The sequence below is a fragment of the Arvicola amphibius genome, chromosome 7 (assembly GCF_903992535.2).
Source record: "Arvicola amphibius chromosome 7, mArvAmp1.2, whole genome shotgun sequence".
In the NCBI taxonomy this organism is placed as follows: Eukaryota; Metazoa; Chordata; class Mammalia; order Rodentia; family Cricetidae; genus Arvicola; species Arvicola amphibius.
Genome location: NC_052053.1, coordinates 98,266,045 through 98,278,395, shown reverse-complemented (window position 1 = coordinate 98,278,395; position 12,351 = coordinate 98,266,045). Strand labels below are relative to the sequence as shown.

General features: G+C 51.3%; 1 protein-coding gene across 1 annotated transcript in view; it reads left to right on the top strand.

Moving 5' to 3' along the window:
- Galnt16 (polypeptide N-acetylgalactosaminyltransferase 16) overlaps positions 1-11,530 on the top strand; it is an 80,814-nt gene extending 69,284 nt beyond the window's left edge. The window contains 10 exon segments of the mRNA XM_038337401.1: positions 937-1,034; positions 2,541-2,625; positions 7,150-7,246; positions 7,249-7,292; positions 7,865-7,905; positions 7,908-7,960; positions 7,962-8,009; positions 11,391-11,459; positions 11,461-11,484; positions 11,486-11,530. Of these exon segments, the coding sequence (XP_038193329.1) occupies positions 937-1,034; positions 2,541-2,625; positions 7,150-7,246; positions 7,249-7,292; positions 7,865-7,905; positions 7,908-7,960; positions 7,962-8,009; positions 11,391-11,459; positions 11,461-11,484; positions 11,486-11,530 (604 nt within the window).
- The last annotated feature ends 821 nt before the right edge of the window (positions 11,531-12,351 follow it).

Sequence of the window (12,351 nt, the reverse complement as noted above, 5' to 3'; positions counted from 1 at the left end):
CTGTTTTGTTAGGCAACCATTCTTGTGTGTGTCCCTTTTGCCCACGTAATAGTCTTTCAATAGGACAGATTGCTTTGAGCAGCAAGCCTGTCGCGGGTCTTGACAGATCACCCTCCAGACACGCGGGGTGATTTGCTTCACCCCAGCCGCTGCTGTTGGCCTGTACTTCCGGGATTCTCATTGTTCTACTGCAGGGAGCATATCTTCTTTTTCTTATGTGTATGTTTTAAAAGAAAGAAAGAAAAAGAAAGAAAGAAAGAAAGAAAGAAAGAAAGAAAGAAAGAAAGAAAGAAAACTATCTTTTTTCATTATACGTACCAATCCAAGTTCCCACTCCTCCCATCCCCTCCATATACCCCCCCCCACTCCCCATCTACTCCTCAGAGAAGGTAAGAAGGCACATTGTTTTGGTGGAGGTTCAAGGCCCTCCCTACTATATCTAGGCTGAGCAAGGTATCCATCCAAAGAGAATAGGTTCCCAAAAAGCCAGTACAAGCAGTAGGGATAAATCCTGGTGCCACTGTCAGTGGCTCCACAGTCTGCCCCAGCCATGCAACTGTCAGCCACATTCAGAGGGACTAGTTTGGTCCTATGCTTGTTCCTTCCCATTCGGCTGGTGTTGGTGAGCTCTTATGCGTATCTTGTTAATCGATAAGCAGTCATGCCTGATAGTACTGGCCTGTGGTCACAGCTACCCTCAAGTTTCAAGGCCTTGCCAAGTGCAGTACAGATTGATTTCAAGACCAGCCTAGGTAGCTAATTGAGATCATATCTCAACGAAAGTAAAAGAGGCCTACGGTTACAGCTAGGGGGTGGAGTGCCTGCCTAGCCGACAAGAGGCTGTGGGTTTGGCCCCCAACACCACATTTAGAAACTAAGAACCTCCCTCCACTCCTCCCAGCTCTGGTAACTTGGTTCTCCTTTCCCTGCTTGTAGGAACACAAAACGTACTGCAGAGGTCTGGATGGATGAATACAAGCAGTATTACTATGAGGCCCGGCCCTCCGCCGTAGGGAAGGCCTTTTGGCAGGTGGGTCCCTCCACATCCCGTTTGCCTCCCTCCACTCATGTTCTTAGAGCCCCAGAAAATATAAGTAGGTGCACACTGAACAGCCTACACTGGACTGTCCTCCCTAGGAACCAGTTTCTGCTCCTCTGGGTTCTCTGGGCTCTGGGAGGGATGGGTGCGGGCCAACGGACAAAACTGGTCCCAAGACCCTAGGCCTCAAACTTCATAGAGGACAGATGAGAAGTTTCCTTCCATGAAGGTTAAAGCATAGCCCCATCCAGAGCTGCCTCCAGGAAGAGCAGAAGCTGAGGTAGCTTATGACCTGGTTGTCTGCCGTTCCAAGGACAGTGCAGGTTTGCCCTCCCACCCATCCAAACCTGAGATCTGTCCAGCTTACTTTCCTGCCGTGCCTGTCAATGACCATTGTCCTAGTTAAAAGCATTTCAAAACTAACTGCAGGTGGACTTAGGAAATCAAGTTAGTGGAATCATCAATCAGCAATTGTTAAAAAACAGGGGGTGAAAGACACCATGAATGAGTTTAGGGCTGAACAACTAGGAAAATCAGACGTGATTGCAATCTACAGTTAGTATTGTTTTATGAAGCTCCTTTCATTGTGTACGGGTGTACACCCACCCGTGTGTCCTCAGCCTGTGTATCTGTGGGATGTAAGATGTGCTGACCTCCTTGTTAATGCTGTCATCAGAACAGAAAGCTTGGAAGCATGGCTCATGAGCAACTGCAAACGAATCGCCCCCTCCTCTATTTCTATCTAGCTTGCTTCTTTCTTCCTCACTGCCTTCCTTCCTTTTTGGTTTTTTGAGACAGGGTTTCTCTGTGTAGCTTCGGAGCCTGTCCTGGAACTGGCTCTGAAAACCAGGCTAGCCCCGAACTCACCTGTCTCTGCCTCCCAAGTGCTGGGATTAAAGGCGTGCGCCACCACTGCCCATGTATCTTCTTTCCTTAAAAAGAAAAGAGCAAGCCAAGCCCTACTTCTTTTAGCATTTTAGTGAGGATCTACCCTGGGCTAAGCACTCTGCAATCCCCTTTTGGGTCCTCACAAAAGTCCAAGGTTAGCAGTGGAGTCCCTGTTTACTCGCAGGAGGGTGGCTCCCTGGAATCCTCAGTGGCCTTTTGTGGTTGGTGTAACCTAAAGAAGGCAAAGGAGATTGAAGTGCTTTTGTCCCAATGGCACATCAGAAGGTCGTGACCTGCCAACTCCTGAAAGATGTTCACATTAGACCCTGTCTCCTAAACTAGGAGTTGATGAAATCCTCTGCCCTCTGCAAAAAAGAAAAACAAAAAGAGGACAGTTTGTACTTGCTAACAGGAGCCTCTAGGAGTAAGAGGCAGAGGGCTGTGTGGCCCCTGTGAACTCAGGTGGGAATTAAAAGAGGGCATGGGATACAGGAGAACTGAATGTTCATAGCCTGAGATATATGGGAAGTGGGGACTAGTCTCCTCTGGGGGTCCCGTGGGGCCTTCCTCCCCCACATCTCGGGCCCTTCCCCGCCTTTGTCTTTCCCTTCAGCGTAGGCCACACGGATCGAGCAGAGGAAGAAGATGGACTGCAAGTCCTTCCGCTGGTATCTGGAGAATGTCTACCCCGAGCTCACGTGAGTGCAGCCCCCTTCCAGGGGCTGGGGCCCAGTGACCCGCGATTGCCCTGAGTCTGCATCTTTCCGTTGCCAGTGTTCATCTTCCCTCGAAGGCTTCTGAGGGAACAGAGGAGGCATTGCCACGAGCTATCAGTCAGGCGTGATAGGGTTGCATTTTTACCAGCCTGGCTCCCGGACTAGAAATGGATATTGTTCTCCCTAAGAAACAACACTGCATTATGCAGCCGAGGGCCAGGCTGCTTTCGTCACCTCTGAACCCCAGTCTCTCTCTTGCTGAAGCTCATCCCAAGGAGATAAAGTTCGTCAGAGCACAAGAGCTGTTTGACCACAGACCCCTGCAAGCCAGTCTGCTGGGGGAAAATGAGATGCAGCTAACACTTAAGGGCCGGCCCAGTGGATCACTGATCCATCCATTTAAACAAATATTTATGCATCCATTTGTATGTAATCACAGAGACTGAAGACAACACAGGGAAGCTTTTGTTTGTAGCAAGGAGGGAAGCAAAATGCAAATGAGGATTGTGGCTGTGTGGGCTCTGAGGGAGCTGAGGGAGCTAGGACAGGGGCCAGACTGTAACAGGGCATGAGTCACCCAGGTCCCTTCTTCCCGACTCTAAATTCTTTTTGGTGTCTTGGTCACACGGTTCATTTCCTCTCCCTCTTTAGATTTTGACACATTCGTACCCTCCTTGGGGACACTTTGTCTGAACACTAAATTGAGTGGCACATCCCTCCCTGGCTCTCCTTCGGGGCCTACATCAGCATGTCACACACACACTCCTACCTCGTTAAAGTTGATGCCACCTCAGTTTGGCTGTGGAGTTCCTCTAGTATACTGCCTATCACAAAACAGACACTGGGTAATCGGCTTTTCAAAGGAACTCTGTAGAACAAAATAAATTCAGTGGGGCGAGACTGGGAAGTGTCTGAGTTAGCCCCCTCCTTCTAGAACAGTTCCCTGGGGGGCTGTTCATCCTCTGTTGCTCCCTTTCTCTCATAATGTTGTCTTGGCTTTCTGGGGCACTGCCCCTCACTGCCGACAAGTTCTGCAAGGAGGGGAAGGGACCTTCTGTTCTCCGAGGGCAACAGTTACTTGCCTGGAAAGTTCCCTCTGTTAGGTGCAGCCAAGTCCTGGAAAAATAGCTAGATGGTGAACCCAGATGATACAAACTCAAAGTGCCAGATACAGTCTGCCTGGAAAGCTTACTAAGCCCAAACCGATTGCCCGAAATTTCTAAGAATTCCAGACAACAATCCAAGCTACACCAGCCTCTTTGGAAACAAGCTGGCAGGCCCTCAGTCACTTTGCCCCTGGCTGAAGAAGTGGGGAACACTGACTCTTGAGAATGCAGCAAGGGATCATCCCTGAGTGCGGGGGCGCATGCTCATTCGTGTTGGACTTCTGAGACACAGAGGAAGAGAGAGTAGAGGTGTTCACCCACTGTCGAGGTTCCTACATTTGGATGGCCAGCAGGGAGCTGAGGAGACTGTGGGGAGGAATATTGGGGAGATGGAAATGGTCCTTCCCCTCCACACCCCAGACCCCCACCCCAGAGGAAAGAAGTCGCTCTAATACCCCACAACCTGGATCCATCCCAGGACAGAGCAACATTTTAAGTGTACATGTTAAATAGAGACTATTCCCCCCAGTGTTGGTTCCGTGGTCCCTCTCCTGTCTAGCTGACTTCAGCTCCAGGTCAAAGGCTGAGGGGTCAACGGGTTGATGCTGGCAATGCCCCTCCATACCGAGGATCCTTAGATTGCTGTGTGTCTCGGTGATCACCAGAGTCTGAGAAGGGACAAACCGAGCTTCCACATTGCCAGGCCTGCCTCAGTCCCACCACAGCTCTGCTTTGTGTCCAGGTCTGGCTTCAGCCAGCCTCAGTGGCTGCTAATTCACTGCTTTTATTAGGACGTTCTGGAACAGCAGTGCTACTGAATCACGCCTTTAGAAGGGTGCTAGTCACGTAGCGGCCATTGTAGACCGCATTACAATAACTCTAGCAGATGGCGGGAAGCGTCCTAACCAAAATAGCATGCGTGTGACAACTTCCCTAGGAGGCAGAAGCAAGGCGACCTTGAGAAGAGGCCGCTACTTGCCTATTTCTTACGAAGGCATTGTAAGATCTAATGGCGGCCTTGCTTAGAGAGAGTCCACTGAGGAGGCACAGGGCACCACCCCATAAACAGGACAGACTGACTTGCTGTGGCAGGCAGGGTGCGGAAGATGAGGACCACTGCCATCTTGGCCAGCTAGAACTCTGGTTCTGAGGGGAGTCCAGGGAGCATGAGGTGGAGTGGAGGGAGCTTCTCCAAGGCCTCCCCAAGAATAAAACATTTTCTGAGGTTCATAGGCTCTTGAGACAGTCTGGGAAGGACCTGCTTTGGCTGAGATACTGCAAGGGTTTCCACATCAAGGAGTGGCAGCCATGTCCCCTCCCAGGTCCAGGCTCTCTCTGGACAGAGGTACTAAGGAGCAGTGAAGCATCAGGCCTGGGGTCAGATTCTAAGCACTCCTGGTTCCCTGATGCTTTGTAATGGAATGCATAATTCACGGGCCTTCCACAGCAGGTTGGCTGGAGATGGCAGCCTCCCTAGGTTTGCTAGCCAGAGTTATCAGTGTGTGTACGTGTGTACATGCATTCCCTAGGCACCATGAGATGTCTTAATAATGTGATAGCTTGAAGCCTGCCTCAGCAGCAGAGTGGAACAAGCATTTCCATGCTTTCTTTCGCAGCTCGTTTGGAATGGGTGCAAGGTTTCTATCCTATGGATGTAGCTAGCCCATCCCAGCTGTTGGATAACCAGAACATCCAGCAATTCAGCATCATACAAAGATATTTGGACAACCGAGCTTACTCCCGTGGCTGCTGCTGCTGCTGCTGCTGCTGCTGCTGCTGCTTCTTCTTCTTCTTCTTCTTCTTCTTCTTCTTCTTCTTCTTCTTCTTCTTCTTCTTCTTCTTCTTCTTCTTCTTCTTCTTCTTCTTCTTCTTCTCCTCCTCCTCCTCCTCCTCCTCCTCCTCCTCTTCCTCTTCTTCTTCCTCCTCCTCCTCCTCTTCCTTCCTCCTCCTCCTGCTCCTCCTCTTCCTCCTCCTTCCCTCCTCTTCTCCTCCTCCCCTCTTCCTCCTCCTCTTTCCTCCTCCTCTTCCTCTCCTTCCCTCCTCTTCCTCCTCCTCCTCCTCCTCCTCTTCCTCCTCTTCCTCCTCCTCTTCTTCCTCCTTCTCCTCCTCCTCCTCTTCCTCTTCCTCCTCCTCCTCCTCCTTCTCCTTCTTTCTTTTTTTTGAGACAGGGTTTTTCTGTAGCTTTGATGCCTGTCCTGGAACTAGCTCTTGTAGACCAGGCTGGCCTCAAACTCACAGAGATCCACCTGCCTCTGCCTCCCCAGTGCTGAGATTAAAGGCATGCACCCACCCGCCTGACTCTTCTTTTTTTTTTTAAAGAGCAGGGTTCTTCTTTTTTAATAATTTATTTTTATTTCATGTGGCATTGGTATTTTGCCTGTATGTATGTCTGTGTGAGGATGCCAGATCCCTGGGTACTGGAGTCACAGACAATTGTGAACTGCCATGTGGGTGCTGGGAATTGAACTCAGAGCTCCTCTGGAAGAGCAGCCAGTGCTCTAATGCCTGCTGAGCCATCTCTCTACCCAACATCCCCCCCCCCCACCCACACAATGGGATAAATTTCTTTTTTTTTGTTTTGTTTTTGTTTTTGTTTTCGAGACAGGGTTTCCCTTGTAGTTTCTAGAGCCTGTCCTGGAGCTAGCTCTTGTAGACCAGGCTGGGCCTCGAACACTCAGAGATCCGCATGCCTCTGCCTCCCCGAGTGCTGGGATTTAAAGGCGTGCGCCACCACCGCCCGGCCTGGGATAAATTTCTTAAACTGTATTCTTAGGTCAAAGACATACACATTTAAGGACTTTGATGCTCAATTCCACACTTGTCCTCCCAAACTTGAAAACTAATTTATGCCCTCAGCTGGTGGAGTAGGACACGATCACAGCCTCACAGGCGTCACCAACATGAGGCATTATTTAAAACACACATACACATACTCACACCCAAATATGTGAGACACAAATAGTGATTCCTCTCTAACACGCATCATTTAATTATAGTGAGACTGAAATAGGTGCATGTTTAGGCATTTTCAGTTAGCTTGCTCCAAAATCATTCTTTCCCTGTTATTTTGAGGTTGGATGTTGATGTCACCTTTAGATTCCCAGGTATCAGCTATGAGTCAGGCCCTGAGTGTCCTCTCGGGATCCCCTGTGTCTCAGACATGGCTTCTAAGGGAGTCCCTGGGACTCCCATAAGGACCTATTACAGCTGAAGTTGCTCCTTCTTTTTCCAATCTTGCTCACCGTCCAACCATCCCCACCCCCATCCTCCCACCACTCTCTCCCCCCTCAACCAGTCCTGACAGTCACAGAGACCTCCGTGTCTGTGTGCTGCCCTCTGGAGGGAAAGAGTGGTAAGCTAGTGTGAGCCGAGAAGAGCCTGACCCTGCCTTTCTCCTCAGGATCCCAGCAAAGGAAGTCCTCCCTGGTGTCATTAAGCAAGGAGTCAACTGCTTAGAATCCCAGGGCCAGAACACAGCTGGTGACCTCCATGCTGGGATATGGGGATCTGCAGAGGGTCTGCCAAGAGCCCCCACCAGCCCAGGTGAGCTGCCTAGGGCTCTTGAGTAGGGCTAAGTGCAGGCAGGAGCCAAGAACCCTGGCCAGAGTAGAGTTAGGGTGTCTCTCTGCTCATGCTGTTCTGTGTGCACCACACTCTGCTCCTGCCGCATGCCCATCCCTTCCAGCCCTGGGTCCTTACTTCCTCTTCTAAAGGAAGAAATGCTGCCTGGTTCTATGCTGGAGTGCAGCTTGGATGCGTATGATGGGCTGTGGGTCTCTGGAATTTTGTGGTGTAGAAAATGCATGAGCGCCCACACCCACATCAGCCTAGAACAGGTTGTGGGGACCCCATGTGGGCCTGGCCGGGTCCTGTGTCCCTTCATTCCTCCCTATCTCCAGCATTCCTCAGAGCCTCCTTGACTGCCCTCTGGCTAGTTCCAGCTGAGTGAGCTTCCTCATCTTCATATTGATTATGAACATTTTCAAACAAGAAGCAAAGATTGAAACTGTATAATGAATACTCTCCTTTAATTTCTACAGCTATTCATAAAAAGCTTGATAAAGTCCCCCAGTCTCTTTGCCTAACCACTTGTCTACCCATATCTGTCCATCCAGAGCTGTCCTTTGTCTTGCGGCATGGCTGTTCAGCGACCACCTCATCAGAGCAAAGGGAACTGCCTGGCTGCTACCTCCACCTTAATGTCTTCCCCTGGGTTTCCCAGTAATACTGCAAGAGTGTAACCCTAAAGAAAGCAAGCAGGTAAGCCTCCACCGCCAGGCACAAATGGCCAAGAGCCCCAAGAGACACTGAGCAGGGAGTCCCCACTTGAGGGGTGTACTCTCGGATAAACCCTCTAGAAGGAAGATACGAGGAGCACCCCCGCCCACCGCATCTCTCAGGCCACTGTATCATTTCATTCATGAGCAGACGCCGAAGCTAAGCGTTTGTTTAAGATCAGTCCTGCCAGGTCTGAAGGGCTAGGAGCAATTTGTCTTGTTAATGCTGCTTGCCCAGCCCTTGACAGACAACCACAATGCTCAAATAAAGCTAGCTCTGACTCCCGGAGTGGGCTGGATGTTTGACACTCACGGTCATCGTGTGTTCTCATCTAGCCACTTGGTAAGGCATTCTCAGCTAGCCCTACTGGGCAGTGAGTGAGCCCAGGCTCCCTAGACACAGGTTAGCAGCTCCCACAGCTGGGAAAGGGGGGACCCAGCTAGGATTTAAACCCAGGTCAGTGTGATCCTGAGCCCCCCAGAGGGGAGCCAGAACTTGCCCACCCGCTGGTAACCAGCCTAGATCTCAAACTGAGCCTGCAGGCTTTCCTCCGATGCCTCTTCTGTTTGCCTGGGTCAATTCTTTCTTTAGGGATGGTGGAAATTTGCTATTCTATTTTTGGAAAAGCAGCCAGGTTTCTCTCCTTCTAGCCTTTATGGATGAGAGTCAGGGTGGGAGAGGCAAGGGGAGGAAGCGCTCTATAGCCTGCTTGCCGGACTGGCCAGCCACTTTAGCTAGCTTTTCAGCCTACAAGATGCAGCCCAGCTTCTGCCCTCTCCTGCGGTGGGGCTGGGTGCAGTCTGCCCATCAGCTGGAGCCTCATCCCATCTATGAGGGGAAAGCCTTGTGCCAACGAACGCCTTTTTCTGCATTAAGGTCAGAGCTTCTTGGTGTCTTCCCAGGCAGCCCCACTCAAGTGCTTCTCTATAAAGCGCTTTGTGGGCTTTAGAGACGCTTGCGCTGATCCTGACACCTGAGTTTGATCCCAGGACCCATATGTACACAAACTTGCAGACACTGTGTTCTGAAAGCCCCACCAGCCCCTCCTTCCCCAGCACTCTGGGTGTCCTGCCTCTCACCACCACGGAGGACCAAGGAACAGCTCTCCCCCTGTCAGTACATTCTGGATTCTGGGCTTTCCTTCCAGGTCCCAAACTGACTGTGATTCCAACCAAGGCCGGTGGGCTTCACGTGTCTTGAGGCTCCTGAGAGTCAGACAAGATGCAGTGGAGTCAGAGTTCCAGTTCAGCCGTTCCCTAGGTTCCTCACTCATACAGTAAATGGGCTTCTGCACTGCCGAGGAATCTGCAAATGGGGGGCCCGGAGAGTGCCGGAATCCGCGAGTGGCTGGGGAGAATTGGTGGGGAAGGCTGGGTGGAAGAGTAAGAATCCTACCCATGAATAATTCACTTTGCTCATCACTTCACCATGCCAGGAATGTACGATTCATGTACACAAAGGGAAGAAGGAAGAGCACAGTCTGGCTCTCATGGAACCTGGTAAAAGAGATGAAAGGAAAAACCACCATATTATGAGACCTAGGTACCAAGGTGGCACTAAGCCTGAGAGCCCCACAGGCCAGGGGAGCCCCCTCCCTCCCAGAAGAAAAGAGACCATAGTGTTCCCAGCTTGACATTGTTGGAGGTTTGGCCAGTGGGGTTAAATGTGAGAGGCTGGTCAGGGCAGTCAAGTATCCGAGGAAGCTGGAAATCAGGTGTACATGCAAAAGCTAATGTAAATAACACCATCCCATCTCCGAGATAAGATGATGCGGCTCATCTCTGTCCCCTAGCTGCCCAGTGAGCACACAGACTGTCTCACTGTGGGCTCCAGCCTCATGGTCCTGAGCCCTGCCGCCTCCTAGGAAGATAAGGTGGAGATAAAGAAAGGGCTCTGGCTGCACGGAAGGAAAGAAGGCAAGAAGCAAAACGTCTGTTGCCATGCAGTCCTCCTCCAAACCTTGAAGCCTGGGCCTCTCATCCTTTCTCCATACCCCGGATAACACCCATCCCTCTCAGCTTCATCTTCTGAAATGTCCTATGGGAACAACTTCCTCCCCTCACCTTGTCAAACTTGGGAGAAGGAATGCAAGGATCCCCTTTGTGACTCTACCATAGGAGGACCCAAGTCTCCTGGCCTACCCATTGCCCGCGCTGTGACTGCAAAGGCGGTGGCTGCATCCCACTTGAGGTGTAGGTGCTAGGACTCACGATTATAGGCCAGGCCAGGCATGTAGGCTTGCAAGGAAGACTTAAAGCCTTTTCTCCCATTGGAGAAGAGGTTCGCCTGGACCAGGGCTCATTCACTAGGCGCCTGCAGGGAACTGGTAGGAAAACTGCTAGGGTAGAAAAGTCAAGACCAGGTTGGGACTCTGGAGAGCCAGAGAGATATCAGGGAGAGCCCCAGCTCAGCTAACTGATAGAAACGGAGCCCTGGGGCCTTGTCTCCAAAGAGAAATGGGAAATCCAGATTGGGCGGGGGAGGGGTGATTTGGTGATTTTTCTGAGACAGCTTTTGGAAGCCTGTCTTGGAACTAGCTCTTGTAGACCAGGCTGGCCTCGAACTCACAGAGATCCTGCCTGTCTCTCGCCTTTTGCGTGTTGGGATTAAAGGCCTGCGCCACCACTGCCCGGCTAGAAATGTAGATTTTTATGTGATGGCTAAATAGGATTTTAAATAACACCATGCAAGCTAAATAAAACACAACTCTGGGTGGACACAGCCCATGGTCAGTGTTGCTTTCCTTTGATCTATGCAGTAACTTTGTGCCATACTACAGAAGTGAGTGCCCCAGAGAGGGACACTGTCTGCTTCAGATGGGGGGTGGTAAGGGCTGGGGAGACGACACAGCACAGTGACTAACGTGCTCGCTGTATAATCACGAGGACTCAGTCTGGATCCCCCGCACCCACATAGGAGGCCAGGTTCAGCCTGTAATCTCAGCACTGGGGAGGAGGACCTAGGGCGATTCCAGGAGCTTGCTGATCAGCCAGTCTAGCTGAACCGATGAGCTTCACACTCAGTGAGAGACCCTGTACCAAAAAAATCAGATAGAGTGATGGAGAGAGACAACTGCCGTCAAACCTCTGGCCTCTGTGAATGCACACGCTCACAAACCTGTGCGGGAAGTAGACCTATGCATACAGTCACACACACACACACACACACACACACACACATACATACAATAAGTAAATAAATAAACTAATCAGGGTGTGTCCCAGGTCTATGCAGCACTATGTATGTGCACATGAGATGAATGTTGGGCTTGGGAGCATGCAGCCTTGTGTATGCTGGGTAAGCTCGTATGTTGCCTGCTTGTAATCCTTTTCTTCTTCCTTTCCCCTCCTCCTTTCCACCCAGAAATGGAGAAGGAAAGGCTCTTTCATCCAGCACTCTGTCAGCGGCCTCTGCCTGGAGACAAAACCTGCCCCAGCTGGTGACCAGCAAGTGTCAAGGCAGACGCCCAGGCCCAGCAATGGCAACTGCTGTCACACACATGATGGTAGCCTCAGCCTCCTGTACCGTCTGCATGAGACTTGGGGACCGGAAGGGGTTAGGGTGGGGGCGTGTCAAGCGGGCGTTTCCCATCTCCTCACGTTTCTACTGGATCATCAGTACCCACCCCCTACCACACATTTCTCCAAAGCTAGTTTCAGGGAGGGTGTGGGGCATGCTCCATGCCCTCTGTGCCACCCCAGTCTTACCCTGGGAGAGGAGATGGTTAGTGTGCAGCTGTCCTGGGCAGAGACTTGGTAGCTGCTCCTGGCCCTTTTTCTTCTCCCTTGGCCCTTTAGGAACCCCAGACGGTGGTATGTGGGACTTCCCCTGGTTGCCTAGCAGGGACAAGGACAGAAAGCCTACAGAGGGGCCACATTGGGTCCCAGGGCTAGCCTAGGGTTAACACAGAGGACATGTGGCAGCATGTGTGGAGGCTGAAGGCAGAGGCAGCTGGAGAACAGGAAGGGTTGAGGGGCTTCGTCAGTGGGTGGGTAAGGGAGGGATGCATCCTGGGAGATGGGATCCAGAGAACAATGTAGTGTGGAGAAGCAGCTCAAAGTGCCAGAAAAAACGAGCTCTCTTCCCAGGACATCATCCTGTCCTGGCTTTGCTAGCCCCAAGCCCAAGCCCGACATATGCCTGTGGCCCCCTCTAGGTGACCACATTCTAGCAAGAGGCTGCAGAGGGATCCGACCATAATTATTAAGCAGACTCACACTTCTGCTTAGCTATATGTCAGGCTAAGACCTCATGCTTGGGGCTTTATGACCAATTGGTACCCTGTCCACACTAACTGGCTCCTGGTTATACACCCTGGAATACC